Below are 17,615 nucleotides of genomic sequence, written 5' to 3' on the forward strand. Positions count from 1 at the left end.
TTTAAACTCGAAGTTACATTTTCATACATTTTGGGATGTCTTGTCAAACGGTGGGGCATAATAATTGGTGCACTCTTCACAGTTAAATTGTGATAATGTGTGCATAGGAACAGTTTTAAAAAATAATGCAGAGGATGCCGTGAATGCCACGCTAAAGGAGGAATTAGTAGAGAAATTAATTGCATAGCTATAGATGTTGGACATATTTCATAGGTTGGCAGAATTCAAAGGAGAGAAAAGTCACCCAATAAGGAAGGGGTGCGCTCTAGGAGGAATATAAGATTGGAACTTGCAGAGGCTCTCACCATAACCTTCCCATCTTCCTCAAACAGGAGCAGAAGAATAAAACCTGCAATTCAGGGCAGTACCTGATAGGGAAACATCTAGACCTAATAGTTTAGCTGATTTGTAATTGGCAAAACATGCCAACATGGATTTATAAAAGGTAGCCTTATTTCATTGACATATTAGAACTGTTTGATAAAATAATAAAGGGTTGATGAGGATAACCAATTTTTGACATGAAATTTCACAGGGTATTTGATAATGTATCACTTGATGAACTTGTTAGCAAAATTGAATTTCATGGATTAAAGGGACTGTGACATGGTATGAAATTGAAGAATTTTTTGGATGAAACAAAACTCAAGAATGTAGTGAACAGCAAGGAAGATAGTAAAAGAAATTGGTAAGGACATAGATTGCAGAAATCAGTATACAGCAAATGAAACTTAACAGGAGGTGTGAAGCAATTCATTTTTGCAGTAAGGAAGAGGAAAAGCAACAGAAACTACATAATGTAATTTCAACTGGGATTAGGGAACATGGAAATCTGGGGTCCTTGGTGGATGATTGAAAGACAAGGTTATAAGGTTATGCCAAGTTGTTTTCTACATGGGATCCTTGTCTTTAAAATAGAAACAGAAAAATGCAAAACGAAGAGGTTATGCTAAAATATTGTAAAACGTTGTTGGGCCCCAGGTGGAACATCATGACCACTTCAGGGAACCATATTTTATAAATGATTTTCAAACTTTAGAGAGGATGCAGAAGATATTTATTCGATTGGGCCCATTGGTTAAAGACTCAGTTTGGTGGAGTGATTAGAGAAATTGGATTTGTTCTTTTTAGAGTAAGTCGGTATTACAGTGCAGAAGAGGCTATTCCGCCCATCGAATCCACGCTGACGTTCCGAAGAAGATCCCACTCATAAACAGCCCCCACCCTATCCCTATAACCTCACAGTTACGTTGGCTAACCCATCTAAATTGCTCTCCCCCAGATATTATGGCCAACTTAGCATGGCCAACCCACCTAACCTGCACATCCCTCGTCTGTGGGAGGAAACTGTAGAGTAAATAAAGTGGATGTGTTTCATGGCCAGGAACCAGAAAGCACCAATCTAAGTCTTTTGGCAAAATAGCAAGAAAAGGGCACACTTTTCAAATTAAAATCAGAAAAAAATGATTTGTACTCTGAGGAGTTAACAAGAAACGTTGCTACATCTGGAAATCAGAGTCTGGAATATTAATATAAACGATAAAGATTGCTGAAGAATTAAGAGAATGCTTTCGAATTAGACCTGAGACAAACACAAAAGTGTGAACTGGTACTGTAGCCTTGGAGGGGTCGGTCTTTTGGGCTGAGTGATAGGCGAGACAGCCAATGGGCTATGGAGCATGGGCGGTAGCTCGCCCGATTACCCAATCACTAGTGCACTTGCCCGACGTCACGGGTGAATCCCCGCCCAGAAAGCGCAGGATGAGGCAGAGGTAACTTTCTGTTGGGGGAACATGCAGCAAGTGGAGAGGAACGTCAGAAGAGTTCTGCTCTCCTTCACCTTGTTGGGTTTCTGTCAGGGTACGAGTAGAGACTTGAAGATTGATTGTGTAGAAAGCTGCAATAACAGTGTGGTAAGTAAATACCGCATTTACAGGAGGAAGGAGGGTGGTATACTGACCTGACACCTGACTGCGGCTGGGAACCGGGGAGATGGACAGGCAGAAGGGATTGAGGGAGGGCAGCTGGATTGTAACTGGACTGTAAGCATTGATTTAGCTGCAATGAGATGTTTGCACCGTCAGGTATATATTGCCATGTGTAAACATATCGCTCCTGCTCTTACCAAATAGTTATGGTAAGTATAAAGGTGATTACAATCATGTAATTGCAGTTTACATGAAAATACAAGATAAATCGACCTGGGTATTCTTTCCTGTCAACCCTTTTTTGATCTTTACATTCTTCTTCCCAATTGGGAGAAACGAATATGAACGTGGAAGTGTTGGGAATGAGAATGGATTCATCTTGTTAGTGCATGTGAGTCTGTGTGGTAGTGACATTAATTCAGCGAAGAATTTCATTTTGAAAGACATTTATTTCTGGTGTTATGCAGGAACGGCGCCAAGTCTCTCCCTTTTTAATTATCCGAGCTGCGGGAGGCTTCCAAAATACGTTGCAGATAATTGTTGTTCGCTAAAGCGATGCTGAAACTCTTAAATCGGTGGCGAGCAGCAATTCCGAACATTTTAATTCTTTTTAGATTAGTCATTTGATTTGTAGTTTGTGTGCACTTTCTTTTAATGTGGTTAAGATAGCCATGCGGGGGAGAAAAGACTTTCCAGTCTTGCTTAGACTGAACCGAGGTGAATGTCTTTATCATTGCGATGTCTAAGTCATTAATAATACTGGATGCTGCCAACTTGCGTTTTTTTTCAGGACCAGACTTCATTTTCAGGCACTGGGTGAGCACCCAATAACCAGTATCAGTCCAATGTAATGGTCTTATGTATGTAATTATTCAGTGACTCCCAGTCACATCGTGAGCCAGAAACTCCCGGGATCATACCTGACCATTTAGAATACGTATTTTTAAGGATCTGCTCTCTGACAAAGTTTAAATCTCTTGTATGATGAAATGATATAGGACATGTTAGAGTATAGTTTAAACTGGAGTAGATTGTGTTCAGTTTTAATAAGGACGTAAATGCTATTCAATAAACATCTTGTGCCCCCTTGTAAGACCAGGGTAGAAGTGGGAGAAAGGCAGTGCCCTCCCCTCCTTTCATTTTGATGAATTAGCTCTGTGTAATGTAAACGGAATGATTTTACCAACAGGAGCTATCTTTGGAATGTGGCTGCACATTCTCTGCTGTTCTGCAGCATAACTGGGGCATGACTGCAACTGGTGTCGACTTATCTCCCTCTCTGCCAACTCGCTCCCCCTCTCTCTCAGATGTGCTTGTCCTAATAAAGATGAGCAAGAAAATTAATAAAGCGGGCAATGATCCATGTAATGCACTTGGGTAAAATAACTTCTGAATAATTGAGCCCTGTCTTGATGATGGTGTTACATTGTCCAGAAACATGTTGGTTGCGGACCAAGCGAAATGAGCCTACTTTATTCAGGCAATTTCTGCTTGAAGCTGCTGAAACTTGATCAGAAACAAAACAAAAAAGAAATTATTTTCTGTTCCATTACTCTTGTATATAATTTTAAACAAACTTTGTTTTTTAATACGAATCATGGCAATGACTGAACACTAGTAACAATTGAATGGCATTTTTGTTGGACGAGAGCCAAGCAGTGACCACATTTTTTAAAGTTAAAATCACACACCAGGTTATAGTCCAACAAGTTTCTATGGAAGCACTAGCTTTCTGAGTGCTGCTCCTTCAGTTACCTGTGCTCCAAAAGCTAGTGCTTCCAAATAGGCCTGTTGGATTATAACCTGGTGTTGTGTGATTTTTAGTTTTGTCCACCCCAGTCCAACCTTGGCTCCTCCACATCATGGCTACAATTCACGTTTTTGAAAAGAAACCCTTTTTGAGATTGCTGACAAAGACAGCATTTGGAGTCCTTCCATGATGGACTCTGAGAAGATGAGGAGTGAATCCCATCACCTCTCCTTGACATTCAATAACAATAAATTACCAAACTCCGTTATCAACATTTTGGGAGTTACCATTGGCCAGGCCAGACCCCCTCAAAACATTTCAAGAAAGTAGCTTGGACTCTAACTGTGCTTGTTTGTTTAAAGCAGGTTCGCTGGGAATATTCCAGGACTGATGCAGTTGGCCCAACAACTTAGTTTTAAACAAAACAGAATCTTTTTGCAATATTAGCGAATAAAACACAAACAAAAGAGAACAGAATATAGAATAACTTAACCTATTCAAAAACCCAACAGACTATCCCAACTTAATGATGCTGTTCCAAATACCTGCAACAATCCCCATAAACATCCCTTGGTAAAAAAGGTAAAATCAAACACAGGGTCTTAGAGGAGAGAGAGAGAGAGAGAGAGAGATGGCAGAGGGATTCAGTATGGAACACCTTCTTCTATGTAGCTCTTTCTTGGACCAGCAGCTCCAAGCGAACTGATTGCTTTCAATGAACAGCCAAACCAGAGAAAAATCAAACCAAATCAGAGAAAAGCTGAGCTGGGAGAACTGGCAACTCTCCTTTCATTGTACAAGTTTTTTTTAACACTTGAGAGCCTTCTGTCTGAGGCAGTATCTGTTAGCTATAATCAAATTGTCCCTAAAACCCTTCAAACCTAGACTTTCTGGAATTGCTATTATGACCTCTCTGAAAAAAAAGCCAAGGACAGCATAACCTTGCTAAAGGCACACCAATGTCACACCAGAAACCTAACCAGACCAGTGACAAGAGCAGGCTAAGCAGGCTAAGAGTTGGAAATTCTGCATTGGGTAACTCATGTCCTGACTCCCCGGTGTTTGTCCACTATCTACAAGGCAAGTCAGGAATGTGATAGATCCCATTCCACTTGCCTGGATGGGTGCTGCTCTAGCAACATTCAAGATGCTCAGTGTCATCCAGAGCAAAGTAGTTTGATTGATCTGCACCCTATCTTACCCAGCTGATCCCTCCACAATCTTCAAAAATCACTCCCTCCACCATTGTAGAAACAGTAGGCACTTGTATAAAATACAGTATACTAACATTCACAGGCTCCTTTGACAGCATTTCCTGTTATGAAGACTATGATTTTCTATTTTCCTGTATTTTTGATTTTATACTGAAATGGAAAAATAACTTTTAAAAACCAAGGATTGTTGAAAGATGTTTTGAAGACAAGTAACATACCATTCATTGTAATTGCCATTCACATAAAAGCGATTGAAGTGTATGTACTTCTATAATAGCTTTAATTTTGGGGATGACACTGGGAATAGTGAGGTCTGATTTCCAGTGTGCTAACCCAGTGAGGTGTAACGCTGTTTATGAATATCTGTCTACAAATATTCTGCAGCTCATTCTTAAATGTAACTGAGCGGGCCGCTGGAAATATATTACTTTGCTTCTTTTACTCCTATTATTTTTACCAAATGCCCTGTCAATTGATAATTCTCATTCCTCACTACTTTGCCTCGGTGTTCTTTCTCAAATTATGAAGTTTTTTATGTAACAGAGGGAAACATCACACTGAATGCACAAAGATTCTAGTTTGATGAATCCTTATTCCACTGGCAGAAAACATACGAAGTGAAAATAGTTTGACTTAAGACACCAGTTGTGCGTCTTACTTCCCAAAATAAAATAATCAAGAGCTGACCAGCAGCCCTCTGTGCCCTTCTGCAAGCTCATTCCAAAAATTCTGAGGGAAACCCCAGTGCAGAAAAATCCACCAATCCCACACTGTCCACTGTCATCAGCTTACTGGGCTGCATCGGACCAGGCCACCAGCTGCCATAGTGACCACAGGGTCCAGAACCAGTGTTAGTGACAGCATTTACTTCCTCAATCACAAATCTATGGGCAAATCTGGATGATAGCCTGCATTTTGCTTGGAATGACGTACTTACGCCATCACATTCGAACAGGTTTTGTAGGTGCACCTGAGACATTAGAAAGACTATTAACTTGTTTCTCAATAGCTAGGTGGTCATATTGAAATCAGTGCCATTCCTGTTTTCAGAACCTACATGCCTGGGAGCAATTGTTACTTTAGCTGCAATCTTTCTTCTTGATGTTTCTTCAGGTTACTCTTTGAGACCTCCTCATGCTAGATACACCCACCAAATTAATGAAACACAGATCACTCTAAAATTCCACATCAACTCTTCAATTCTTTTCTATTTGCGCCATTTGCATTAGACATTTCAGGCTTAGCCGCAGTGTTCTTCCTGCTCCCACATCGTTGGCAAAGCTTTTGGCATCTCCCCTCTGTGAATCAAGTTTGGCAACATAAATGTGGCAACCAGTGTCAAGTTGCTTTAGGCCTCGGTGTGGTTGAGGATTCCAGACATCTCATTTACTTCAACCCTTTATATTCCTATTCCTGAGGAATAATCTTTCACAGACTAGGAGAATAACATTATCAGCCTTTCACTTTTTCCTCCCTGCACTGCTTTTTCTGTCACCTTGGATGCCATCTCAAGTTCAGACTTTAGTCTTGTATAATCCTCAGCTCTCCAAACAGCAACTTAGCCATTACCTTCAGAATAAGCCCAAGTCTCACAAAGAAGTGGGTTTCTCCTGAAGAAGATGTAATGTGGAGAATAGCTTGGTGAGGGAGGGGGAGCATTGAGTTCTGCTTAGAACAGTTTAGAAGTTAGTCAGGCAACTTGTTTTCAGGAGATACGGTATACAACCCACCTTGAAAGGTACAATTGAATAATTAAGTATCCATAGTTTCTGATTAAAAATAGTAATATGGCTTTTGACAGTACTGTACACCTTGTAAATCTCTTGCTGTCCTTGCTCTCAAAGTTGTACCTCTGGTCACTGTACATTCTGCATGGATCACCAAAAAGAACAAACCAGCACAGAGTAGAAATTCAATCTGTAGTTGAGATTATCAGGTGAGAATTATCAGGTGTAAACCTGAAGATGTCTGTTAGTACAAAAAGCTGTTCAGCTCCCATTGATACTGTGGTTGAGGTCTCTGGAATCTTGGACCATAAGATTGTGTATGGCTCTGCCCTCTGGATCTCATTTCTAAGCACACCACTGTCCCTGCCCAGATTTCATGGAGGATTAGGGTATGAATGCTATCATTTGCTTGAGGCCTATGCAGAGTATCAGCTGTAATCCTCTCTGACCTGACAGTAGTGGGTTCCCTTCTCTGGTTAAGGGTGTCGGCATTTCCATTACTTTGTCATACCTGTACCTTATCTAAAATCAGAACTGGCAGAGTTTGGCTGCTCATCTATTTCGTGTTGCTCCAAGCTTGGGACATATCTGTAAATAGCTGAATGGGATGTTATCTGTAAATATTTCAAACTATACTCTGATTCAAATATCCCTGAATTTTTAAAGAAAAAGCCCACCTGAAAGCTAGCAATTGCAGTTTCATGCATGAATAATTTTTCCTACTTTGTTTGTTTGTCTTGTGACTCTTGTTAGATGATAGCCAGCTTTTTGTCTTTAGGTTTGACAGGACAGATTTTAGGTCAAGAAAATTGACATTGGTTTTCAGAAACAAAAGAGAAATGGGAATCTGTGTAACCCAGGATCAGTAATGAAGTGAACTTCTGTTTGAATGTGCAAAAGGAACGTTTGCACATTTGAGTCCAGGCTCCTGCAATATCCTGTGAAATATCATGCCTAGTGCTGCAATTTCCAATAGCTACCTTCCACTTTCTGGCTTTTTCAGGCTGTGGAAAGCAGTAGCCAACAATGCATAGCCATGCTCAAACCTCTTTGATACCAAGCTGGACTAGGGGTCCTAGGAAGCTTTCTTTCTGTGTAATGCTTGGGCCACTCTTGTGCAGTGTTGACCTTCTCATCGTCAGGAATTATCTCAATGGTAACAATGTGTACAAGGTACCAAGTCTTTATTTGGAAAATTAGCACTTCCTTGGCTTGACTTTTAAGTTGATAAGTCAGTTTCCAGGCTCCTATTAGTTGACAAAGAAAGTTTAGATAATTTTGAATTTGTTAATTTTGTTGAACATTTAGAATTGACTTCTAAATGTTTTTCAAATGCTTCAAGTTCAAAGGAGGTATACCATCAAACAAGATTAGGACACTAACTTATGAATAATATAACATTTATCATATAATCAAACTGGACAATAAACTCATCTAACACTAAAGACTATTTAACTAACAAATAAAAGATACAAAAGTTATACCTATCAGAAATGCAAGACAAACTTTGTATGGATATCCAAAAGTCAGCTCTTGGACATGAAATTCTTTCGTCCTTTGAGATAAAAACACCTTCAAGTTTTATAACTTTTTAAAATTAATCTATTTTTCCAATCAACCTGTTCAGAGATGTTAGCATACACTTGTGGAGCAGGTGGGACTTGAACCCGGCTTCATGGTGTAGGGATAAAGACACTACACTGTGCCACAAGAAGACCGTAAAATATCCTTTTTTTATTATTAACCTATTTATCTAATCAACCTGTTCAGAGATGTTATAAAACACCTCTGGATCCAGTGGGACTTGAATCCAGGCCCCTCAGTCTCGGGCAAGGACACTACTACTGTGCCACAAGGATGCCCTTAAAGATCCACATTTGCACAGTATTGTTGCTAAAATGTCCCTCATTCGCTATCTCTGAAAACTGCTAACAACTAACACACAGTTAGAAATCTTTTCCTTCTCTTAAGACCAAACAATTCAGGTTTTCATGCTGATAACCTCCCAAGCATTGTCCCAGAAAACTGACACCACATTGAGGCAAGACCTCAATTAAACTATCCTCAGGATACTTGAAGTCAAAAATATAGCACATGCAACTCTAATGTCATAGTCACTTGGAGATTAACCATCCTTAATTAAAAGGTAGTCATGATTTGGAGGCCATGATTTGGAGATGCCGGTGTTGGACTGGGGTGTACAAAGTTAAAAATCACACAACACCAGGTTATAGTCCAACAGGTTTAATTGGAAGCAAACTAGCTTTCAGAGAGACGCTTCATCACCTGATGAAGGAGCATCGCTCTGAAAGCTAGTGTGCTTCCAATTAAACCTGTTGGACTAGAACCTGGTGTTGTGTGATTTTTAACTACGATTTGGAGTCAACAAAGTTAAAAATCACACAATAAGGGTTTTTGCCTGAAATGTCGATTTTCCTGCTCCTTGGCTGCTGTCTGAACTGCTGTGCTTTTCCAGCACCACTCTAATCCAGAATCTGATTTCCAGCATCTGCAGTCATTGTTTTTAACCTAGTAATTCCAAATAAACCTGTTGGACTATAACCTGGTATTGTGTGATTTTTAAATTAATTGAAAGGTGTTGCTAGAATTCAGTTTACTAATAATGGTTAACTAGAGCTTTCAATTTGTACATGAGCTCTTACACTGGGATAATGAAATGTCCTGTAATTGTCATCTTATCTTGAAAAGAACAAATTGTTATTCATAAGCTTTAGTACCAAGGATAGTGTGACTGATAAAATCTCTAGGAATCTTGTCCTAATTTTTTTCAGTTGACGTTTACATTACCCATAGTTAATAAATTGATTCATATTCACTATTGACTGTGTTTAACACTTACTCACTTATTACACACCTGCACCTGTGTTTTTTGTTTTTGCTGCTGTTTACCTATTATTCACTTATCTATGCTACTTAACTATGTGATGGGCCTGTAAAGTTTGCAAGACAAAACTTTTCACTGTGCCTTGGTACATGTGACAATAAATTCAATTCAATTCTATTCTAATCTATTCTAGTACAATACAATTAGTATCAGAATCATAGAAATGTACAGAACAGAAACAGACCCTTTGGTCCAACCTGTTCATGCCGACCAGATATCCTAACCTAATCTTGTCCCATTTGCCAGCACTTGGCTCATATCCCTCTAAACTCTTCCTATTCATATTCATATCCAGGTTCCTTCTAAATGCTGCAATTGTATCAGCCTCCACCACTTCCTCTGGCAGCTCAATCCATCAACACACCACGTCTGCATGAAAAAGTTACCTCTTAGGTCTCTTTTAAATCTTTGCCCTCTCACCCTAAACCTATGGCCTATAGTTCTGGACTCTCCCACCTCAGGGAAAAGACTTTCTCTATTTATCCTAGCCATGCCCCTGATGATTTTATAAACCTTTATAAGGTCACCCCTCAGACTTCAACGCTCCAGGAAAAACAGCCCAGCCTTATTCAGCCTCTCGCTATAGCTCAAATCCTCCAACGCTGGCAATATCCTTGTAAATCTTTTCTGAACCCTTTCAAGTTTCACAATATCCAATAGAAAGGAAACCAGAATTGCACGCAATATTTCAAAAGTGGCCTAACCAACATTCTATACAGCTTTAACATGACGTTTCAACTCCTGTACTCAATAGTCTGACCAATAAAGGAAAGCATGCCAAACGCCTTTTTCACTATCCTATCTACTGCGACTCTACTTTCAAGGAGCTGTGAATCTGCACTCCAAGGTCTCTTTGTTCAGCAACACTCCCTAGAACCTTACCATTATGTGAATAAGTCCTGCTCTGATTTGCTTTTCCAGAATGCAGCACCTCACATTTATCTAAACTAAACTCCATCTGCCACTCCTCAGCCCATTGGCCCATCTTATCAAGGTCTGTACTTTGACGTAATCTTCTTCGCTGTCCACTACACCTCCAATTTTAGTGTCATCTGCAAACTTACTAACCATAGCTCCTACGTTCACATCTAAATCATTTAAATAAATAATGAAAAGTAATGGACCCAGCACTGATCCTTGTGGCACTCCACTGGTCATAGGCCTCCAGTCTGAAAAGTTACCCTCCACCACCAGCCTCTGACTTCTACCTTTGAGCCAGTTCTGTTTCTAAGTGGCTAGGTCTCCCTGTGTTCCATGAGATCTAACCTTGCTAACCAGTCTCCCATAGGGAACATTGTTGAATGCCTTACTGAAGTCTATATAGATCATGTCCATTGCTCTGCCTTCAGCAATCCTCTTTGTTACCTCTTCAACAACTCAATCAAGTTTGTGAGACATGATTACCCACATACAAAGCCATGCTAACTATCCCTAATCAGTCCTTGCCTTTCCAAATACATGAATCCCTCAGGATTCCCTCCAACAACTTGCCCACCATCAACATCAGGCTCACCAGTCAATAGTTCCCTGGCTTTTCCTTACCATCTTTCTTAAATAGTGATACCAGGCTAGCCAACCTCCAGTCTTCCAGCATCTCACCTGTGACTATTGATACAAATATCTCAGCAAGGGGCATCTCTAGCTTCCCACAGAGTTCGAGGGTACACCTGATCAGGTTTTGGGGATTTATCCACTTTTAGGTGTTTCAAGACATTCAGCACCTTATCCGCTGAAATATGAACATTTTTCAGGATGTCACCATGTATTTCCCTATATTCTATATCTTCCATGTCCTTTTCCACAGTAAACACTGATGCGAAATTCTCATTTAGTATCTCCACAATCTCCTGCAATTCCACACATAGGCTGCTTTGCTGATCTTGGAGGGACCCTATTCTCTCCCTAGTTACCCTTTTGTCCATAATGTATTTATAAAATCCATTTGGATTCTCCTTAACCCTATTTGCCAAAGCTATCTCATGTCCCCTTTTTGCCCTCCTGATTTCCCTCTTAAGTATACTCCTACTGCCATTATACTCTTCTCAGGATTCACTTGAACTATTCTGTCTATACCTGACATATGCTTCCTTCTTTTTCTTAACCAAAGCCTCAATTTCTGTAGGCATTCAGCATTCCCTATACCTACCAGCCTTTCCTTTCACCCTAGCAGTAATATAGTGTCTCTGGACTGTCGTTATCTAATTTCTGAAGGCTTCCCATTTTTCAGCCGTCCCTTTACTTGCGAACATCTGCCCCCAGTCAGCTTTTGAAAGTTCTTGCCTGATACCATCAAAATTAGCCTTCCTCCAATTTAGAACTTCAACTTTTAGATCCAGTCTATCATTTTCCAAAATTCTTTAAAACTAATAGAATTATGGTCGCTGGCTCCAAAGTGTTTCCCCACTGACACCTCAGTCACCTGCCCTGCCTTATTTCCCAAGGTTAGTTCAAGATTTTCGCCTTCTCAAGTAGGTACATCCACATACTGAATAAGAAAATTTTCTTGTACATGCTTAGCAAATTCCTCTTCACAGAACATCGAACATAGAGCATTTTAGCGAGTACAAGCCCTTTGGCCCTCTATGTTGCGCCGCCCTGTGAACCCAATCTGAAGCCCATCTAACCTATGCTATTCCATTCTCGTCCATATGCCTGTCCATTAACCATTTAAATCCCGTAAAATTGACGAGTCTACAACTGTTGCAGGCATTGCGTTCCATGGCCCTACCACTCTCTGAGTAAAGAAACTACTTCTTATATCTGTCCTATATCAATCTGAAGCTATATCTCCTCGTGGTAGCCATCACTATCCAAGGAAAAAGACTCTCCCTGTCCAACATATCTAATCCTCTGATTATCGTATCTGTCTGGATTAAGTCACCTATCAACCTTCTTCTCGCTAACGAAAACTGCCTCAAGTCCCTCAACCTCTCCCCGTAAGACCTTCCTTCCATACCAGGCAACGTCCTAGTAAATATCCTCCGAACTCTTTCCAAAGCTTCCACATCCTTCCTATAATGCGGTGACCAGAACTGCGGCTGCACCAGTGTTTAGTACAGCTGCAGCATGACCTCACAGTTCAGAAGCTCGATCCCTCTACTGATAAAAGCTAACACATCGTATGCCTTCTTAACAGCCCTATCAACCTGAGTGGCAACTTTGAGGGATCTATGTAAATGGACACCGAAATCTCTCTGCTCACCTATGCTACCAAGAAACTTGCTATTTGCCCAGTAGTCTGCATTCCTGATACTCCTTCCAAAGTATATCACCTCACACATTTTTCTGCATTAAACTCCATTTGCCACCTCTCAGCCCAGCTCTCAGCTGATCCATGTCCCTCTGTAACCTACAACATCATTCAAAATTACCCACAACTCCATCGACCTTAGTGTGATCCGCAAATTTACTAACCCATCCTTCTATGCACTCATCCAGGTCATTTATAAAAATGACAAACAGCGGTGGACCCAAAACAGATCCTTGTGGTACACCACTAGTAACTGAACTCCAGGATGAAAATTTCCCATCAACCATCACCCACTGTCGTCTTTCAACTAGCCAATTTCTGATCCAAACCACTAAATCGCCCTCAATCCCATGCCTCTGTATTTTGTGCAGTAACCTACAATGGGGAAACTTATCAAACAGCTTACTGAAATCCATATACACCACATCAACAGTTTTCCCCTCATCCACCTGTTTGGTCACCTTCTCAAAGAATAAGGTTTGTGAGGCACAAACTACCCTTCACAAAACCACGTTGACTATCCTAATCAACTTATTTCTTTCGAAATGACTATAAATCCTCTCTCTTATAAGCTTTTCCAACACTTTAATCACAACTGAAGTAAGGCTCACTGGTCTATAATTATAGGGTTGTCTCTACTCCCTTTCTTGAACAAGGGAACAACATTTGCTATGCTCTAGTCTTCTGGTACTATTCCAGTAGACAATGATGGCATAAAAATCAAAGCCAAAGGCTCTGCAATCTCCTCCCTGGCTTCCCAGAGAATCTTAGGACAAATCCTTTTCAGCCAAGGGGATTTATCTATTTTCACACTTTCAGATTTTATAACACCTCCTCCTTGTGAACCTCAATCCTATATAGTCTAATAGCCTGATTCTTGGTATTTTCCTTGACAAAATTGTCCTTTTCCAGTGTGAATATTGACGAAAAATATTCTTTTAGCACTTTCCCAATCTTCTCGGACTCCATACATGACTTCCCATTACTGTCCTTGATTGGTCTTAATCTTACTCTAGTCATTCTTTTATCCGTTATATACCTATAGAAAGCTTTAGGGTTTTCCCGATCCTATCCTCCAACAATTTCTCATGACCCCTCCTCGCTCGTCTTACTTCCCATTTTAGGTCTTTCCTGGCTATCTTGCAACTCTCTATTGTCCTAACTGAGCCTTCACATCTCATCCTAACATAAGCCTTCTTCTTCCTCTTGACAAGGGATTCAACTTCCTTAGTAAACCATGGCTCCCGCGCTCGACAACTTCCTCCCTGCCTGACCGGTACATACTTATCAAGGACATGCAGTAGCTGTTCCTTAAATAAGATCCACGTTTCTATTGTGCCTATCCCCTGCATTTTCCTTTCCCATGCTATGCATCCTAAATCTTGTCAAATCACATTGTAATTGCCTTCCCCCTAGCTATAGCTCTTGCCCTGCAGTATATATCTATCCCTTTCCATCACTAAAGTAAACATAACTGAATTGTGGTCACTACCACCAAAGTGCTCACCTACCTCCAAGTCTAACACCTGGCCGGGTTCATTACCTAATACCAAATCTAATATGGCCTCACCCCTTGTAGGCCTGTTTATATACTGTGTCAGAAAACTCTCCTGCACACAATGAACAAAAGTTGACCCATTTAAAGTACTTGAACTATTGCATTCTCAGACAATATTTGGAAAGTTGAAGTCCCCCATAACAACTACCCTGTCACTCTCGTTCCTATCGAGAATCATCTTTGCTATCCTTTCCTCTACATCTCTGGAACTATTCGGAGACCTTTCGGAAACTTCCAACAGGATGACCTCTCCTTTCCTATTTCTAGTCTCAGCCCATACTAATTCAGTTGATGAGTCCTCAAGTAAAAATATCTAAATCCTGGAACCTGCAACAAGCATTCCTGTTCCTGCACTACCCATGTCTCTGAAATGACCACAACATCAAAGTCCCAGGTACTGACCCATGCTGCAAGTTCACCCACCTTATTCTGGATGCTCCTGTCATTGAAATAGACACACTTCAAACCAAGTTCTTGCTTGCTGGTGTCCTTTTGCGACCCTGAAACCTTATTTCAGATCTCCCTACTCTCAAACTCCTCTGTACTCAAACTACAATTTAGCAACGCATCCCCCTGCTGAATTTAATTTAAACCCACCCAAAGAGCGTTAGCAAACATCTCCCCCAGGATATTGGTACCCCTCTGGTTCAGGTGAAGACCATCCTGTTTGTAGAGGTCCCACCTATGCCAAAAAGAGCCCCAATTACCCAGAAATCCAAAACCCTACCTCCTGCACCATCCCTGTAGCCAGGTGTTGAACTCCTCTCTCTCCCTATTCCTCGCCTTGCTTGCTCCATCTAAACCCTTAACACTATGGCAGTCCCAGTCTATGTTTGGAAAGTCAAAATCCCTTACCATAACCACCCTATTATTCTTACACATAACTGAAATCTCCTTACAAATTTGTTTCTAAATTTCCCGCTGATTGTTTGGGGGTCCGAATAAGGTGATCATCCCTTTCATATTTCTCAGTTCCACCCAAATAACTTCCCTGGGTGTATTCCCAGGAATATCCTCCCTAAGTACAGCTGTTATGCTATCCCTTATCAAAAACTCCATTTCCCCTCCTCTCTCGCCACCCTCCCACCCCATCCTTCCTATAGCATTTGTATCCTGGAACTTTAGCTGCTGGTCCTGTGCACCCCTGAGCCACATTTCTGTAATTGCTATTATATCCCAGACCCACGTTCCTAACCATGCCTTGAATTCACCTGCCTTCCCTGTTAAGCCTCTTGCATTTAAGTAAATGCAGTTTAATTTATCAGTCCTACCTTGTTCTCTGCTTTGTTCCTTCCTGCCCTGACTGTTTGACTCACTCCTTTTCCCAACTGTACCAGTCTCAGATTTATCTCTTTCCTCACTATCTCCTTGGGCTCCACCCCACCCCCCCCACCACCACCTTATTAGTTTAAATTCTCCCGAGCAGCTCTAGCAAATCACCCTGCCAGTATATTAGTCCCCTTCCAATTCAGGTGCAATCCGTCCTTCTTGTACAGGTCACTTCTATCCCAAACAAGATTCCAATGATCTAACAATATGAACCCTTTTCCCATGCACCAGCTCCTTAGCCATGCATTCATCTGCTCTATCCTCCTATTCCTACTCTCACTATTTCGTAGCACCAGGAGTAATCCAGGTATTACAACACTCGAGGACCTCTTTTTAAAAATTCCTGCATAATTTTCTATATTCTTCCTTCAGAATCTCATCCTTTTCCCTTCCTATGTTGTTGGTTCCAATGTGTACAATGACCTCTTGCTGGTCCCTCTCTCCTTTGAGAACATTCAGCACCCTCTGAGACATCCTTGACCCTGGCACCAGGGAGGCAACACACCATTCTGATTGTTTGCTTGATTAGAACCAACATCTCAACCATGTGTTATTAGTTGTTACTCAGTGTTTCACGATTATCTGTGGCATAATCACGTGGTTTTTGTATTATTACAAAATGGTGTCCTGACCCTGGTTAGTTTAACAATATTTGTGTTTATAAACCATCTAAACGCAGATTGAGCAAGCCAAATCTGAAAGCTAAAATCTAAAACCAATTATTTTTGGTTCCATGAGTCCCCTTGAATGTCAAACCAAAGCACATAAAAGAGGCACTAGAAATTGGAATTGCCAAAGGCTTTATCCAATACACACATTAAACGAGTGCGAGCATTATAATACCCAAACAGTATTCTTGTGTATCGATGAAGTCCTACTGTTTCTAAATAAAAACTGAAAGAACTGCAGATGCTGTAAATCAGAAACAAAAACAGAAATTGCTGGAAAAGCTCAACAGGTCTAGCAACATCTGTGGAGAGAAATCAGAGTTAATGTTTCAGGTTGTTTCCTCTCTCTGTTTCCCACTGCTGTTGGTATTTGGTTAAAGCTGTGGTCAAATCAAACTGTAGAAATACTTTTGTGTCTTTTGTGGACTGGTAAGACTTCCTATATCTGAAATAGAGGGTAAGCGTTCTTATGTGACTTCATGTTGGGTATCTGGAGGCCAACATAAATCATTAGCTTCCTATCTTTTTCCTCACAAGGACCACTTGTGTGAGGCATACAGACCTGACAACTGTCAGATGATTACTCATTCAAAAGACGTTTGAAAGTATTTATTTTCTTCATTCTAATATCCTGGAGTGAGGAATCTTTATGGAGTGGTGATTCACAGTCTCAATTCTGTGGTACAATCTATCTCTCTGATCAATGTTGTCATTATCCTTATTGAAAATGATGTACTTGGAAAGACTAGGAACATGTAGTTGCCTTTGTTTCCTCAAACTCACCAAATCCATCTTCAGATGAGGTAAGAGATATGTACCTCATTAGCTCCATGTCCACAACAGTTACAGGCTTGCAAACATTGGTTGGATATAAACATCTTTGTTACTGAAATTTGGGATCTGCATTGGTTTTCTATGCTTCTCTCCTACTGTGACTAGAGTTACTCTGAGAATTACTAGATGGTCACTTAGATACATGAAAAGTGAGATGCTCTAAATCTGCATGATGTTGACCAGTTGGTGATAGCTGGCCTGATTCTTCAAGTGATGGTGCTGGCAGGCAAGTGGATCACTTAGTTCTCTGCTACTCCAGAGGTTGTATGGGCAGGTATATGTCATAACAAAAACCAGAAGAACTGCAGATGCTGTAACTCAGGAAGGAAAACAGAAGTTGCTGGGAAAACTCAGCAGGACTGGCAGCATCTGTGAAAGAAATCAAAGTTAATGTTTCAAATCCAGTGACAGTTCTAAGAATGACTCACCAGACCCGAAATGTTAACTTTGAT

At 40.7% G+C, this 17,615-nt stretch overlaps 1 protein-coding gene across 1 annotated transcript in view; it reads left to right on the plus strand.

Moving 5' to 3' along the window:
* Positions 1-1,793: 1,793 nt before the first annotated feature.
* The window catches only part of LOC140485862 (proto-oncogene tyrosine-protein kinase ROS-like), a 234,592-nt gene continuing 218,770 nt past the window's right edge, over positions 1,794-17,615 (plus strand). The window contains exon 1 of the mRNA XM_072584317.1: positions 1,794-1,913. Within this exon, the coding sequence (XP_072440418.1) occupies positions 1,794-1,913 (120 nt within the window). The remainder of the gene's footprint in view (positions 1,914-17,615) is intronic.

The sequence above is a fragment of the Chiloscyllium punctatum genome, chromosome 15 (genome assembly GCF_047496795.1).
Source record: "Chiloscyllium punctatum isolate Juve2018m chromosome 15, sChiPun1.3, whole genome shotgun sequence".
In the NCBI taxonomy this organism is placed as follows: domain Eukaryota; kingdom Metazoa; phylum Chordata; class Chondrichthyes; order Orectolobiformes; family Hemiscylliidae; genus Chiloscyllium; species Chiloscyllium punctatum.